At 36.4% G+C, this 17,088-nt stretch overlaps 1 protein-coding gene across 4 annotated transcripts in view; it reads left to right on the forward strand.

Moving 5' to 3' along the window:
- Nucleotides 1-17,088, forward strand: part of RAPH1 (Ras association (RalGDS/AF-6) and pleckstrin homology domains 1) — a 98,402-nt gene that overhangs the window by 58,674 nt on the left and 22,640 nt on the right. For all 4 annotated transcript variants that reach the window (XM_060016245.1, XM_060016244.1, XM_060016247.1 and 1 more), the window contains exons 5-7: nt 13,343-13,420; nt 13,867-14,026; nt 16,302-16,423. In XM_060016245.1, coding sequence (XP_059872228.1) covers nt 13,343-13,420; nt 13,867-14,026; nt 16,302-16,423 — 360 coding nt within the window. The remainder of the gene's footprint in view (nt 1-13,342; nt 13,421-13,866; nt 14,027-16,301; nt 16,424-17,088) is intronic.

Consider the following 17,088-nt stretch of genomic DNA (forward strand, 5'->3'; position numbering starts at 1 on the left):
CCCAGAGATCTCCATCTCAACGCCAGCACCCAGCTTCACTCAACGACCAGCAAGGTACAGTGCTGGATATCCTATGCCAAACAACTAGCAAGACAGGAACACAACCCCACCCATTAGCAGAGAGGCTGCCCAAAATCATAATAAGTCTACAGACACCCCAAAACACACCACCAGACGGGGACCTGCCCACCAGAAAGACAAGATCCAGCCTCATCCACCAGAACACAGGCACTAGTCCCCTCCACCAGGAAGCCTACACAACCCACTGAACCAACCTTAGCCACTGGGGACAGACACAAAAACAACAGGAACTACGAACCTTCAGCCTGCAAAAAGGAGACCCCAAACACAGTAAGATAAGCAAAATGAAAAGACAGAAAAACACAGCAGATGAAGGAGCAAGATAAAAACCCACCAGACCTAACAAATGAAGAGGAAATAGGCAGTCGACCTGAAAAAGAATTCAGAATAATGATAGTAAAGATGATCCAAAATCTTGGAAATAGAATAGACAAAATGCAAGAATCAGTTAACAAGGACCTAGAAGAACTAAAGATGAAACAAACAATGATGAACAACATAATAAATGAAATGAAAAATACTCTAGATGGGATCAATAGCAGAATAACTGAGGCAGAAGAACGGATAAGTGACCTGGAAGATAAACTAGTGGAAATAACTACTGCAGAGCAGAATAAAGAAAAAAGAATGAAAAGAACTGAGGACAGTCTCAGAGACCTCCGGGACAACATTAAACGCACCAACATTCGAATTATAGGGGTTCCAGAAGAAGAAGAGAGAAAGGGACTGAGAAAATATTTGAAGAGATTATAGTTGAAAACTTCCCTAATATGGGAAAGGAAATAGTTAATCAAGTCCAGGAAACACAGAGAGTCCCATACAGGATAAATCCAAGGAAAAATACTCCAAGACACATATTAATCAAACTGTCAAAAATTAAATACAAAGAAAACATATTAAAAGCAGCAAGGGAAAAACAACAAATAACACACAAGGGAATCCCCATAAGGTTAACAGCTGATCTTTCAGCAGAAACTCTGCAAGCCAGAAGGGAGTGGCAGGACATATTGAAAGTGTTGAAGGAGAAAAACCTGCAACCAAGATTACTCTAGCCAGCAAGGATCTCATTCAGATTTGATGGAGAAATTAAAACCTTTACAGACAAGCAAAAGCTGAGAGAGTTCAGCACCACCAAACCAGCTCTACAACAACTGCTAAAGGAACTTCTCTAGGCAAGAAACACAAAAGAAGGAAAAGACCTACAATAACGAACCCAAAACAATTAAGAAAATGGGAATGGGAACACACACATCGATAATTACCTTAAATGTAAATGGACTAAATGCTCCCACCAAAAGACACAGATTGGCTGAATGGATACAAAAACAAGATGCATATATTTGCTGTCTACAAGAGACCCACTTCAGACATAGAGACACATACAGACTGAAAGTAAGGGGATGGAAAAAGGTATTTCATGCAAATGGAAACCAAAAGAAAGCTGGAGTAGCAATTCTCATATCAGACAAAATAGACTTTAAAACAAAGACTATTAGAAGAGACAAAGAAGGACACTACATAATGATCAAGGCTTTGATCCAAGAAGAAGATATAACAATTGTAAATATTTATGCACCCAACATAGGAGCACCTCAATACATAAGGCAAATACAGCCATAAAAGGGGAAATCGACAGTAACACATTCATAGTAGGGGACTTTAACACCCCACTTTCACCAATGGACAGATCATCCAAAATGAAAATAAATAAGGAAACACAAGCTTTAAATGATACATTAAACGAGATGGACTTAATTGATATTTATAGGACATTCCATCCAAAAACAACAGAATACACATTTTTGTCAAGTGCTCATGGAACATTCTCCAGGATAGATCATATCTTGGGTCACAAATCAAGCCTTGGTAAATTTAAGAAAATTGAAATTGTATCAAGTATCTTTTCCGACCACAACGCTATGAGACTAGATATCAATTACAGGAAAAGATCTGTAAAAAATACAAACACATGAAGGCTAAACAATACACTACTTAATAACGAAGTGATCACTGAAGAAATCAAAGAGGAAATCAAAAAATATCTAGAAACAAATGACAATGAAGACACGACGACCCAAAATCTATGGAATGCAGCAAAAGCAGTTCTCAGAGGGAAGTTTATAGCAATACAATCCTACCTTAAGAAACAGGAAACATCTCGAATAAACAACCTAACCTTGCACTTAAAGCAATTAGAGAAAGAAGAACAAAAAACCCCAAAGTTAGCAGAAGGAAAGAAATCATAAAAATCAGATCAGAAATAAATGAAAAAGAAATGAAGGAAACGATAGCAAAGATCAGTAAAACTAAAAGCTGGTTCTTTGAAAGGATAAACAAAATTGATAAACCATTAGCCAGACTCATCAAGAAAAAAAGGGAGAAGACTCAAATCAATAGAATTAGAAATGAAAAAGGAGAAGTAACAACTGACACTGCAGAAATACAAAAGATCATGAGAGATTACTACAAGCAACTCTATGCCAATAAAATGGACAACCTGGAAGAAATGGACAAATTCTTAGAAAGGCACAACCTGCCAAGACTGAATCAGGAAGAAATAGAAAATATGAACAGACCAGTCACAAGCACTGAAATTGAAACTGTGATTAAAAATCTTCCAACAAGCAAAAGCCCAGGACCAGATGGCTTCACAGGCAAATTCTATCAAACATTTAGAGAAGAGCTATCACCTATCCTTCTCAAACTCTTCCAAAATATAACAGAGGGAGGAACACTCCCCAAGTCATTCTACGAGGCCACCATCACCCTGATACCAAAACCAGACAAGGACGTCACAAAAAAAGAAAACTACAGGCCAATATCACTGATGAACATAGATGCAAAAATCCTCAACAAAATACTAGCAAACGGAATCCAACAGCACATTAAACGGATCATACACCATGATCAAGTGGGGTTTATCCAGGAATGCAAGGATTCTTCAATATACGCAAATCAATCAAGGTGATACACCATATTAACAAATTGAAGGAGAAAAACCATATGATCATTTCAATAGATGCAGAGAAAGCTTTTGACAAAATTCAACACCCATTTATGATAAAAACCCTGCAGAAAGTAGGCATAGAGGGAACTTTCCTCAACATAATAAAGGCCATATATGACAAACCCACAACCAACGTCGTCCTCAATGGTGAAAAACTGAAAGCATTTCCACTAAGATCAGGAACAAGACAAGGTTGCCCACTCTCACCACTCTTATTCAACATAGTTTTGGAAGTTTTAGCCACAGCAATCAGAGAAGAAAAGGAAATAAAAGGAATCCAAATCGGAAAAGAAGAAGTAAAGCTGTCACTGTTTGCAGATGACATGATCCTATACATAGAGAATCCTAAAGATGCTACCAGAAAACTACTAGAGCTAATGAATGAATTTGGTAAAGTAGCAGGATACAAAATTAATGGACAGAAATCTCTGGCATTCCTATACACTAATGATGAAAAATCTGAAAGTGAAATCAAGAAAACACTCCCATTTACCATTGGAACAAAAAGAATAAAATATCTAGGAAAAAACCTACCTAAGGAGACAAAAGACCTGTATGCAGAAAATTATAAGACACTGATGAAAGAAATTAAAGATGATACAAATAGATGGAGAGATATACCACGTTCTTGGATTGGAAGCATCAACATTGTGAAAATGACTCTACTACCCAAAGCAATCTACAGATTCAATGCAATCCCTATCAAACTACCACTGGCATTTTTCACAGAACTAGAACAAAAAATTTCACAATTTGTATGGAAACAAAAAGGCCCCGAATAGCCAAAGCAATCTTGAGAATGAAAAACGGAGCTGGAGGAATCAGGCTTCCTGACTTCAGACTGTACTACAAAGCTACAGTAATCAAGACAGTATGGTACTGCCACAAAAACAGAAAGAGAGATCAATGGAACAGGATAGAAAGCCCAGAGATAAACCCACGCACATATGGTCACCTTATCTTTGACAAAGGAGGCAGGAATGTACAGTGGAGAAAGGACAGCCTCTTCAGTAAGTGGTGCTGGGAAAACTGGACAGCTACATGTAAAAGTATGAGATTAGATCACTCCCTAACACCATACACAAAAATAAGCTCAAAATGGATTAAAGACCTAAATGTAAGGCCAGAAACTATCAAACTCTTAGAGGAAAACATAGGCAGGACACTCTATGACATAAATCACAGCAAGGTCCTTTTTGACCCACCTCCTAGAGAAATGGAAATAAAAACAAAAGTAAACAAATGGAACCTAATGAAACTTAAAAGCTTTTGCGCAGCAAAGGAAACCATAAACAAGACCAAAAGACAACCCTCAGAATGGGAGAAAATATTTGCAAATGAAGCAACTGACAAAGGATTAATCTCCAAAATTTACAAGCAGCTCATGCAGCTTAATAACAAAAAAACAACCCAATCCAAAAATGGGCAGAAGACCTAAATAGACATTTCTCCAAAGAAGATATACAGAGTGCCAACAAACACATGAAAGAATGCTCAACATCACTAATCATTAGAGAAATGCAAATCAAAACTACAATGAGATATCATCTCACACCAGTCAGAATGGCCATCATCAAAAAATCTAGAAACAATAAATGCTGGAGAGGGTGTGGAGAAAAGGGAACCCTCTTACACTGTTGGTGGGAATGTAACTTGTTACAGCCACTGTGGAGAACAGTATGGAGTTTTTTTAAAAAACTACAAATAGAACTACCATATTACCCAGCAATCCCACTACTGGGCATATACCCTGAGAAAACCATAATTCAAAAAGAGTCATGTACCAAAATGTTCATTGCAGCTCTATTTACAATAGCCCAGAGATGGAAACAATCTAAGTGTCCATCATCGGATGAATGGATAAAGAAGATGTGGCACATATATACAATGGAATATTACTCAGCCATAAAAAGAAACGAAATTGAGCTATTTGTAATGAGGTGGATAGACCTAGAGTCTGTCATACAGAGTGAAGTAAGTCAGAAAGAGAAAGACAAATACCGTATGCTAACACATATATATGGAATTTAAGAAAAAAAAATGTCATGAAAAACCTAGGGGTGAAACAGGAATAAAGACACAGACCTACTAGAGCATGGACTTGAGGATATGGGGAAGGGGAAGGGGAAGCTGTGACAAAGCGAGAGAGAGGCATGGACATATATACACTACCAAACGTAAGGTAGATAGCTAGTGGGAAGCAGCCGCCTAGCACAGGGAGATCAGCTCGGTGCTTTGTGACCGCCTGGAGGGGTGGGATAGGGAGGGTGGGAGGGAGGGAGACGCAAGCGGGAAGAGATATGGGAACATATGTATATATATAACTGATTCATTTTGTTGTGAAGCTGAAACTAACATACCATTGTAAAACAATTATACTCCAATAAGATGTTAAAAAAAAGAAAAAAAAAAAGAATCAGCAATAAAACCCTTTCTTTTGCTTGAGTTTCTCTCCCTAAAGGAGATCTAGGAATAGGGTAGAAGCAGCTTAAAGATGAGGGAAATTTAGAAATCTTAAGCATATGGTAGCCGTGTACGTTATAACCAGAGCAAAGAGCAAAATTCTTCCCTTTTTCTTAGCTCTTCCTTCTCTGTTCACTCTCTCTCTGGAATCCACTCTCATAGCTTCAACTAGGATCTCTGTTAATAGATGAGGTCTCTCTTCCTGAGAGGTCGCTGTCAGACATTTCCTGCTAGATGACCAGCACCTCCAGTTCTGCAGGTCTTCAGCTTCCTTAACCACACTCTCCCTGGGGCCTCACAATTTATATCTGTTTTCTTCTTTTGACACCTTTGTTTCTGTACACAATGCTGCCACTCCCCCACTTACCCAGGTTTGAGCCATCTGGTGCCTTTCTTGTCACTTATTATCTCAGAGCTCTAATAAGCTTGTCATAATCTGTAGGATTGGTTGAGTTCACCCATCCATTTCATTCCCATTGCCACCACCCTAAAGCAGCCTCGTATTTTTTATTAGAGCCACGACTCTTGTCTCTATTTTTGCCTGTCCCTCCTCCAGTGCATTTTGTATACTGCTCTCAGATGAAGTATAACATACTACCATTTCCATTGCCTATTTATTCAACAAATATTTGTTTAATCGTGTACTGCGTTAGGTGCTGGGATATACAATAATTTTGTATGAAGTGGACATCGTCCCTGCCCTCAGCAGCTCACAGTCTCTTTAGGAATATAGATAAAAAACGTTTACAAGCAAGCATGTAAACAAACTCTAAATCATGTTAAGTGCTATGAAGGAAACAAGGTAAGTAATAGAGAATACTGGGGGGAGGATTAGGGCTACATTTCCTTTAGATGGTAACATCAGCAAAGGCCCTTATCAGGGGTGATATTTAATGTAAAGCTTGAAGGATGAAAAGAAGCCAGCTTGAGGGTGAAGGGAAATGTTCCAAGTAGAGAGGTCCAGGGAGAAAAAAGCTTGGCATGTTTGAGAAGCTGAAGAAACACTATGTTGCTGGAGCCACAGTAGTTGAGTAGTTGAATGAAGATATGAGTATCTTGATTTAGGTTTGGAGAGGTAGACAGGAATCAGATCATTCAAGGCACACTGAGGAGTTCCCCCCCCCCCCCGCCCCCCACTAAATGCAGTGAGAATCTATTGAAGAGAATAACTTCATTCAACAAATATTTACTGAATACCTATTATGTGCCAGACACTGTTTACAACCCTTGAGATATGGCAGTGAACAGAACAGAGTTCCTATAACAGGGAGAGTAAGGTGTTTGCAAGTTTGGAAAAAATGCAGGCAGTAACTTCTCATCTCCCTTTGCCCAAGAGATGTTGATACTCACTGCAGCGTCAGAGCCATCGCTACTCAGATCCAAGTGCTGGCATTACTGGTGTATGTGGCCAACATCTGACTCTAGCTACCTCTATATACTGCCCTGCTTTTATACAACAAGACATTTGATCAGGAAGGTGACTCAGTAGCATAGAACCTAAACGTTTAGGGTGGAGTGGGGGATGGAGTCAAGGACGAGGTGGCAGAAACTCCTAGATAACCAGAGCCACAGGGACCTCTCGATGTCAGTGCCCTCTACCAGAGCATGTGGCTGTTTTGAAGCTTAGTTGAGTTTATACCTCTTTCATACCACCTGTGTGGCAGTCTGGTTCCCCTTACCCAAAAGCATGGTGTCCCAGTTACTGACTCACCTCTGACCTGCACTTTTCCAAACTAGGACTTTGTAACACTGGGTAGTTAGAACACAGTAAAATGAACACAGTAACACTGCTTAGGCCAAGAATGCAAAAAGAATGCTTTGTTTGTTTGTTTCCATCCCCAATCCAGTTGTCATTATATCACTGTTAATGAAATAACTACCCCATTATACAGTTCTGAGCCAGGAGCCTCTGCAAAAACAATGCCAACCTATTTCTTCTAGGAGCAGCATTAGTGCCAGCACAGGACTATTTTGCCATAAATGGGAGCAGTGGGCAAAAGACACATTGCTGATCTGATGCCCTTAAGTCTCTGGGTACCATTTGAAAGGCCTTCCCTGACCTCCTGAAATAATGCATTTTTTCACTCTTTACTCCTTTAACCTGCTTTATTTTATTTTTTTTCATAGAACTGACCACTAACTGACTTATCTCATACCTGTTTCTTTCTTGTCTCTCGTTAAATGTAAGCTCCATGAGAGCAGGAGCTCTGTATCCCCGGCACTCAAGCCCAAGCCTGGACAGTCTCGACAAACATCTGTCATGTAAAAGAATGGTCCTCTAGTGACCATCGAGGTTTCAAGGACTGCTGTACTGTTAATCACCCTTTTCTTTGCTTCAGAGAAGTTGTAAAAATGCTTTTATATTACTGAAAGTCTTTTGTTTTTGATAAGCAGTTTTTATTTACTGTTATCCCCAAAGTGTATGTATGCTATAATCCTTAAGGACAAAAGGGACTGTGACATGGTAGAAAGAGCAAGTAGTTATTCACTTGGTAACTGCCTGTATGATCTTTGAAAGATAAGTCTTTCTGGGCCTTAATTAGTTCAGTGGACATAATAATAATAATGTTAGCCCCTGCATTATTGAGAATTAGATGAGATACATGCCTTGTAGTGTGTGGCAAGTAGGTGTTCAGTTAATATTAGTTCTCTTCTTAGTGAGAGAATCTGTTTCGTGATTTCTTCAGGGGGAAGTAGACTAGTTGTTACTATTATTATTTTGGCTCTAAGCAGTTTTATAGAATAGAACATTTTGTGGGCATTAAACTGTTCATCACTCCAAGTTTTCTTTGAATCATTTTAATTTACACAACTTTATTGTAATCTGTGACACAAACTGGACCGCAAAGAAACTGCTAACTACTCTTCAGCTCCTTAATTTCAATCCCATTGGTTCCGAACCCACAAAGCCTTAATAATTTCTTAGCTGAAGGAATTCACTAGCCAGTTCTTTGCAACTGTAACTCTTTCTGTAAGTATTCTAATTTTTACGCTGAAGAGAATGCTGTAACATGAAGAGAATGCTGTAACACTTTGTAACCACAGCATTGGCTTTCATTTAATCATAAGATCTTAACGGAGTTTTTGTCCTTTATGTAAATTTGAGGAGGCTTGGCATTTGATGGTTATTGATAGCCACACAGGAGTTTTTCAGGTGGAAAAATAGGTTGTCTCTTGCCCTTTTAAGGGAAGGGGTAGGAGAGAAAGTTAAGTTGTTATATGTGTGAGGTATCTTTTACTTATGTTAAGGATGGTTGTGAGACAAACAGTGTGAACAAAGGGATAGCCCAAAGATAAGGGGCAGAAAACTTAAGACCTACCTGAGTTTGTCAACTTTAACAAACAGAAGAGAAGATGGGATGAATAAAGCTTTGTTCTTTGTATTAAACTTGGCCTGCAGACATTGAACAGAGATTTACCTTGCCTAAATAAGTAAACTATTAGATGTCTTCTAAGTATATAATCTAAACACATCAGCAAAGATTTATTGACCTTTCCTGTATTGCACAGCACTCAGAGCTTAAAACAATTTCTTCCTTTCTATGGTTGTGCTGGTTAAAAGTACGATTCTAGCCTAAATATAGTAAATACAAGCCAACTTTCTGAGGAAGAGCATATTACCCATGGGAAGTATAAAATACTATGAATCTTGCAATTTGATACAAATATTTTTATTTCCAGTTTTGCTCCAGTGACATTCAGACTCTAATAGTTAGAGGTATTTTGATCAATTGTTTCTTCTAAAAGCTTCTAGCAGGGATTGATTATCCTTGCTAATAAACTGGAGAAGAATAAACTAAAATTTGCCTAGGTTGAAATTAAGCACACAGTTCTTAAATTCAAATTTGACCAATTTATGTATTTATTAAGAGTAGTATTTTGAGCAAATGGAAGAATAGCTGAGTTTGGATGTTAAAATAGGCCCACCTGGCTGCTCTACATAAAAATGGTTTCTTATTGATGGCTAGGAAATCTGATTGGTTTAATGTATGTTAATTGGTTGTTTCTCTTGTTTCTTTAATCCTTTCTTCCTATATGTCAACTTTTTAGCCTGTGGAGCAGAAACTGATCTGGGAGTTTAAATTAATCTTACAATTGAATGACTTTTTGTCACTGCTTCAAAAGATAGCAGTGGTTGTATTCTATTGTATTTGGTAAATAATATAATAATAAAATGGGAGTATGAAAATACTGTTTTGGTGTTTATAACCAATATCAGAATGCTATATTTAAATTTTTATATTCCATTTTTGAATAGACTATTTTTTAAGAGCAGTGTTAGGTTCACAATAAAATTGAGGAGGTGGTACAGAGGTTTCCAGTATACCGCTTGCCCTCACACGTACCTAGCTTCCCCATTATCAACATCCCCCACCAGAGTGGTACGTTTGTTATAATTGATGAACAAGTGTTGGCCATTATTATCACCCAGAGTCCATAGTTTACATTAGGGTTCAGTCTTGGTGTTGTACGTTCTATGGCTTTGGACAAATGCGTAATGATGTGGAGCTATCATTATAGTATCATACAGAGTAGTTTCACTCCCACAAAAATCCTCTGTAGTCCACCTATTCATCCCTCCCTCTCCCTAACCTCTGACAGCCATTAATCTTTTTACTGTCTCCATAGTTTTACTTTTTCAGAATGTCATATAGTTGGAATCATACAATATGTAGCCTTTTCAGGTTGGCTTCTTTCACTTAGTCATGTGCATTTAAGGTTCCTCCATGTCTTTTCATGGCTTGATAGCTCATCTTTTTTTTAGCACTGAATAATATTCCATGGTCTGGATGTAGTACAGTTTATCCATTTGTCTACTGAAGGATATCTTGGTTGCTTCCAAGTTTTGGCAGTTATAAAGAAAGCTGCTATAAGCATCTGTGCGCAGGTTTTGGGGTGGAGGTAAGTTTTCATCTCATTTCGGTAGATATTAAGGAGCTTGATTACTGGAATATTGTAAGAGCATGTTTAGTTTTGTAAGAAACCACCAAACTATCTCCTAAAGTGGCTGTACCCTTTTGCATTCCCACCAGCAATGACTGAGAGTTCCTGTTGCTCCACAACCTCACCAGCATTTGATGTTTTCAGTGTTTTGGATTTGGGCCATTCTAATATGTGTGTAGTGGTATATCGTTGTTTAAATTAAAACAACAATGGCAGTTCTCTAATGACATATGACATGAGCATCTTTTCACAGGCTATTTGCCATCTGTGTAAGCTTTGGTGAGTTCTGTTCAGGTTTTTGGCCCAGTTTTTAAATTGGGTTGTTCATTTTCTTGTTGAGCTTTAAAATTCTTTGTATATTTTGGATAATAGTCCTTTATCAGATGTGTCTGATAAATATTTTCCCCTAGTCTATGGCTTGTCTTCTCATTCTCTTGAATATTCTCTTTTTCTTAAAAATGTTATTTGGCTTTGAGGAAATCTTCTAAACGTTTTTTAACTTATGCAGATCAATCATAATATCATAAAAGAATTTGGCCTTTTAGAAGCTCATGTTTATGTTCCAGATACACAAAGCATTGATACTATCAGTTTTTCCTCTTCAGACTTTGAGATTTAAATTTGCTTTTCAGAAATATGAAGTGAAATTCGAAATTATGCCTTGGTAAATTTTTCTTCTTTATAGCAGCCATTTATACCAATATAAGGATGTGGCAAATGAGCCATGAAGAACATACAATCATTATCCCATTGAGAAAACACTCATAAAACTTCTGCTTCCCTCTTTATCTTCCAAAATATGATGAAATAACTGATTTAATAAAAACCGCTGGAAAATGCTAGTACTTAGAATTCCTGTATAGAATAGTGCTCCACTCATCAGAAACACATAGGGTTTGGTAATTTAATAATGATTTTGTTTCTCTAAGACACAGAATTCTAGAGGCTGAGAGTTTGTTTGGTTTTTGTTTTGTTTTTCTTTTTTTTTTGCAGTACGCGGGCCTCTCACTGTTGTGGCCTCTCCCGTTGCGGAGCACAGGCTCCGGACACGCAGGCTCAGTGGCCATGGCTCATGGGCCCAGCCGCTCCGCGGCATGTGGGATCTTCCCAGACCGGGGCACGAACCCGTGTCCCCTGCATGGGCAGGCAGACTCTCAACCACTGCGCCACCAGGGAAGCCTGCGCATTTTAATGAGAGTTTTAATGACAGTAGTCTAGTTTTCTCATTTTATAGCCTGCTTTAAAAAGAAAAAAAAAATGTATCTTATGTTAAAATATACAGTCAACATATTTTATAATTCTGTAATTTGTTTATTTGCATACAGGCGGAGGTAGGATGATTTAATCTTTTAATCAGAGGAGTATATCTAAGAATCAAGTCTTATCTTACTCCTCTCCATTGTTAAAATGCAATTCTTTGTTCTGTGTCTAATTGGGTTTACGGATAGTATTTCCAGACCTTAGTTATTATGTTAATTCACTGACTGCTTTCATTGAAATGGATCAGATTTCTGGCAAACAAACCCTCTGTCCTTCCTAACCACTGTTTTCTTCTCTGTTCCACAGAGTAGTAAATACTAAGCTTGAAATGAGGGGAGTCAGCCTAGAGTGTGAAATGGAAAGAGAAGCAGTTAAAAAATAAGGAAGCCAACAGAATTTAGGAGAACAGGGAAGAATAATCTATTAAATGAATTGAGTTTTTGTTTTTTTGCCCTAGAAACTTCAGCTTTTTAACGAAGAATAACACATGGATTGTGGTTTTTAATCACAATTCAGAGCAGATAAAGTTTGGCTGATGTAAATAGGTTTCTCGCTTTTTTTTTTAAAGTCATATTAAGTAAAGAAATATATAATATGGCATTTTGTGTTTTTCTTAGGTATTTTAGATATTTGCTAGAGCAACCAAAAGCTTAGAATTAAAAAGGAATCCTTTATTATAAGCAAAGGTTTACTTACATGAGTCTTTTTCAATTGGAGATTAATGCTACAGTGTACTATGGCCTATTGCTGGAAAGTACAAGTAAGTACCAGTGTTACAGTACTATATGTTGTTCTAGGAGAAAATAGGCAAATGTTTTAAGTATAGTTTTATTTTATTACTACTTGTAATCTAAATTTTATAAAGTAGAAATTACTGTAAGTTAAATATTTGGAAAATTATATTAGTAGTTTAAGAACTTTTATCCATGAATTAATAAAAACAAAATTGCATTTAAAGACGCTAGACATTGATTATATTGTGTGATTGCTCCAAAGCAGAGTAAAACCTAAGAATTTAATGCAGCCTCCTCTATTTGTATTTGTATATTAATATGAACATACCTACATTTTTTATTAAGTATTTTTGTATGGCTGCAAAGAGATAAATTGATACTGGTTTTTTGCTATTTTTATGATGATGATATGTTTTCAGTATAACAGGACAGAACATTACGATGCAAAAAATTGCCTGTACTTTGGAGGGGGTATAAATTCAGAGTCACTGGCAGACCCACAGATACCCTCATGTTTTCCCTATCCTGAAACCTGAAATTTATCTGCTTCAGATTGACAGTTGAGAATTAAACTGTTGGATTAAATTAAAATTAAATTACTACATCACTAGAATATGAAAATCTAGTCTTATTATAAGAGATCTTCAAGTCTGCATCTTAAAAAATGTTCCTTTATAATATGTCTGCTCTCACTTTGTGAACACGGTTATTTTTAAATTGTGTTCTATATAAGTGTGTGAAGTTATATTCTTACTGAAATTTAATTTTAGCAGCATCCTTAAGGATAAAAAGACTTCTCAAATAATTCTCATTATTTTAGCATTAGTTTATCTGAAGTGCTTTGTGTTCACAGGAAGAACAGGCAGCAAAATTGAAAGCTGAGAAGATCAGAGTTGCCCTAGAGAAAATTAAAGAGGCACAAGTGAAAAAGGTGATATTTGGGCTTTTTCTTGGTTTGGGATTTTTATCTGTTTTACGGATTTATGAAGAATTGCCTTGTTTATGTAACGTAGCTCTAAGATATAGCAAGCTATAGAGGGGTATTTCTTTCAAATACATTTTTCACATGTATTTTTTTGTGGATAAAATGCATTATAAAAGAAGTACCTTTCTGGTTTTAAATTCTAAAAGGGTAAAACAAAATAGTCTTATTATAATCTTAGCTGTTATTTTAATTTTTAAAAATGCATTAAATTTATTTAGTTAGGTTATCTAATACCTAATTTTAGAGTATTTTTCTTGCATAATAAATCATTATTTGTGTTTTAATTTATATTTTAGCTAAGGACATTACTCAGAACATTACTCAATATTGGAAGAAATTTCTAGAATGCCTGTTTTTTGGTTTGTATTTAATTTCCTTTTTTCCTATTATAGCTGGTGATTAGAGTCCACATGTCTGACGATAGTTCTAAAACAATGATGGTGGATGAGAGGCAGACAGTGAGACAAGTGCTGGACAACCTGATGGACAAATCTCACTGTGGTTATAGTTTAGACTGGTCTCTGGTGGAAACCATCTCTGAGTTACAAATGGGTTAGTAGTATCATTGCTATAATTACTTTTTAATTTCTATGTAATTTCAACAGTTTTCATGTTGATAAAAGCAACTTGAGACATCTTTATACTGTATTTTTTTTCTATTATATAACCCTGGCCTTTTTACATTGTTTTTTTCCCCCCAAGTGTTTTGACATTTCTTTGAGTGCAGTATCATTTCCAGTTCACTTTAGATTTTTTTTCGGCCAGAACAAAGTTGTTCTCTTTTTTTAAGTAACAAAATAGTCTTTTCCCTTCAAATAAGAACCAAATATATTGAACACACTTACTAAAGACCGTTACATTTATTCACATTTGTACTGAAGTCTTTATACCACCATTTGACTTTCAGGGGAAACATAAAGCACATCTTATTTTTAGCTAGATGTACTAAGTCTTAGTTTCCTATGTTTTGTAGTTTGGTATGGTGTTTTCTAACTTTAAAAATCCCTCATTTTTTATATCATCTTTGACTCTTTTAAAAAGTGTTCTTTTTGTAATATTGTGTGATTACAGAAACCTCGCAATAATTATTTTATTAGGCTTTATTCAATCAGTAATCAATTTCAACTTGCTATTTTGTTTAAAAAATGTATTTGCATTGCTCTTACTACCTATGATATCTTTAAATATTTCACAGCAGTTTCCAGAGAAATAAAAACTTAATTATTAACACTTTTCTTTCAGAACACACATACACAACCCCCAAAACCAAACCATAAGTTAGAAGTTTATTAATATGTATAAACATGTATTCTAATAATACTTCCCTATAACTATTCTTAGAGAATTAGAAAGGTTTGAGTTCATAGATACAGTGCCACCATACACAGAAAATGTTTGGATGATAGTTTTTAGAATATTTCCATGGCCATAGTTAAAGATCCATAACTATCATTTAATCATATTTGGCACAGTGATTCAAATATAATATGTAGTCATTCAGTACTTGGTGAACGAATAAAAGAAAAGAAAACAAGGGACTACTAAGAGCCCAAAATAAGATGGTGGAAACAAACTATGACAAATGTAAATCATTCAATTAAACAACAGAGATTATTAGAAAGGATCAATGAACAAAATGCAAGTGTTTGCTGTTTACAAAAGACCTTTTACCTAAAGACACAGAAAGATTCAAAGTAAAAGGAATGTGGAAAGACACTAACCAAAAGAAAGATAATATTAACTATGTTATTATCAGGCAAAATAAACTTTAAGCAAAACGCATTACTAGAGATAAAGAGAACCATACATCTTCATCAGGCAGGTATAATCATTCTAAATTTTATCTAATAATAGCATTAAAATTTATAAAGCAAAAGTTGACAGAACTACCAGGAGAGATTCACAAGTCTACCTTCATAGTAGAAACTTTTCATCTAAGAATCTTTTCAGTGATCAGTATAATCAAGCAGACAAAAATGAATATAGATATATTTAGAACACTAATAACAGGAAAATATGCATTCTTTACAGGCAGAAATGGAGTATTTCTAAAAATTGATTCTGGTATGAGGTTATAAGCAGCTCTCAAGAAATTTCAAAAAATCATTATCTCTAGAATATGTTATTTGAACATATGTTCAATATATAGGACAAGTTCTTTGATTCCTAATTTGGAAATTAGAAAATACATCTCTGTTTAAATTTAAACAAAACTCATAGATCAAAGAAGAACTCATCTTGGAAATTTTTTGAATGACAAGAAATGAATGCTGTTAGAAGCACTTAATACCAGAATTTATGAAATGTAACTAACATGTTGGTGTTTTTTTTGTGTGTGTGTGGTACGCGGGCCTCTCACTGTTGTGGCCTCTCCCGTTGCGGAGCACAGGCTCCAGCCGCGCAGGCTCAGCGGCCATGGCTCACGGGCCCAGCCGCTCTGCAGCATGTGGGATCTTCCCGGACCGGGGCACGAACCCGTGTCCCCTGCATCGGCAGGCAGACTGTCAACCACTGCGCCACCAGGGAAGCCCGCATGTTGGGTTTTTTTTAAGGGTGGGATGGGCAAAGGCTGAAGGCTGAAGAAGACCTTGAAGTCAGAAGACCTAGATTCTAGTCCTGATCCTTCCATGTAGCAGCTGTGTGACCTTTGCTGAAGTCACTTAACACCACGAGGGCATGTTTCCTTATTTGAAAATAGAGGGAAGACTAGATAATCTCTCAGGGGTGTCAGTTAAGGGTTTTTCTGTGAATTACTTCACAAGGTTTCTTGTCTTTTATGCAGTTCTGATGAATACTAACAAAATACTGATATTTTATTTTGGGACAGAGAGAATCTTTGAAGACCATGAAAACTTGGTTGAAAATCTTCTGAATTGGACAAGAGATAGCCAAAACAAGCTTATATTTATGGAGCGTATAGAAAAATATGCACTTTTCAAAAACCCACAGGTGAGACTATAGCTTACAGAGGTCAGGATTCTTAAATGTTCATATTATATAATTCTCTGACTGCTAAGTTAATAGAGTTAAAAGATTGGTAACCACCCGGTTGGAGCATTCACTACTGCCCAGGTGGCAGGCCTCAAAGAAGTTGCCAGTTCTGCAGAGCCAGATGGGATGAGCCTTTGGAGAAGCAGGATTACCTCCAGGGGGTTACCAGGTTTCTGTTCTCTCTAATTCAGAGCCGTTTTGAGCTGTTTATTTGGTGAGTTCCTTATCCCTCAAAGGAAAGTACTTGCATATTTAAGTTTCTCTACTTTTGTCATTTATCCAGTTGACACTTTGATTTATTTTATTTTTTTGAAAACCCAGTAACCTTGATTGTAAATGGTTCCACATTCTAATATATGTTACCTTTATCTATTTAGTATCTTTGCGTATTCCAAAATAATATTTGAGTTAATCCTTCCTAATACCCAAATATTTTATAAAAATCAATAGGTGAGAGAAAACAGCCCCACTATAAAAAGTAGTAATGAGAAAAATAGTAGCAGTGTTAAAGTTATTGAATAGTTATCCTTCAGGCAGCTTAATCATGAAACATCTTTACTGGGTATTTTTAGTGAAGAATACACATTTGGGAATACCAACAGATCTTTTTACAGATGATTGTG

The sequence above is a fragment of the Delphinus delphis genome, chromosome 7 (assembly GCF_949987515.2).
Source record: "Delphinus delphis chromosome 7, mDelDel1.2, whole genome shotgun sequence".
Lineage (NCBI taxonomy): Eukaryota > Metazoa > Chordata > Mammalia > Artiodactyla > Delphinidae > Delphinus > Delphinus delphis.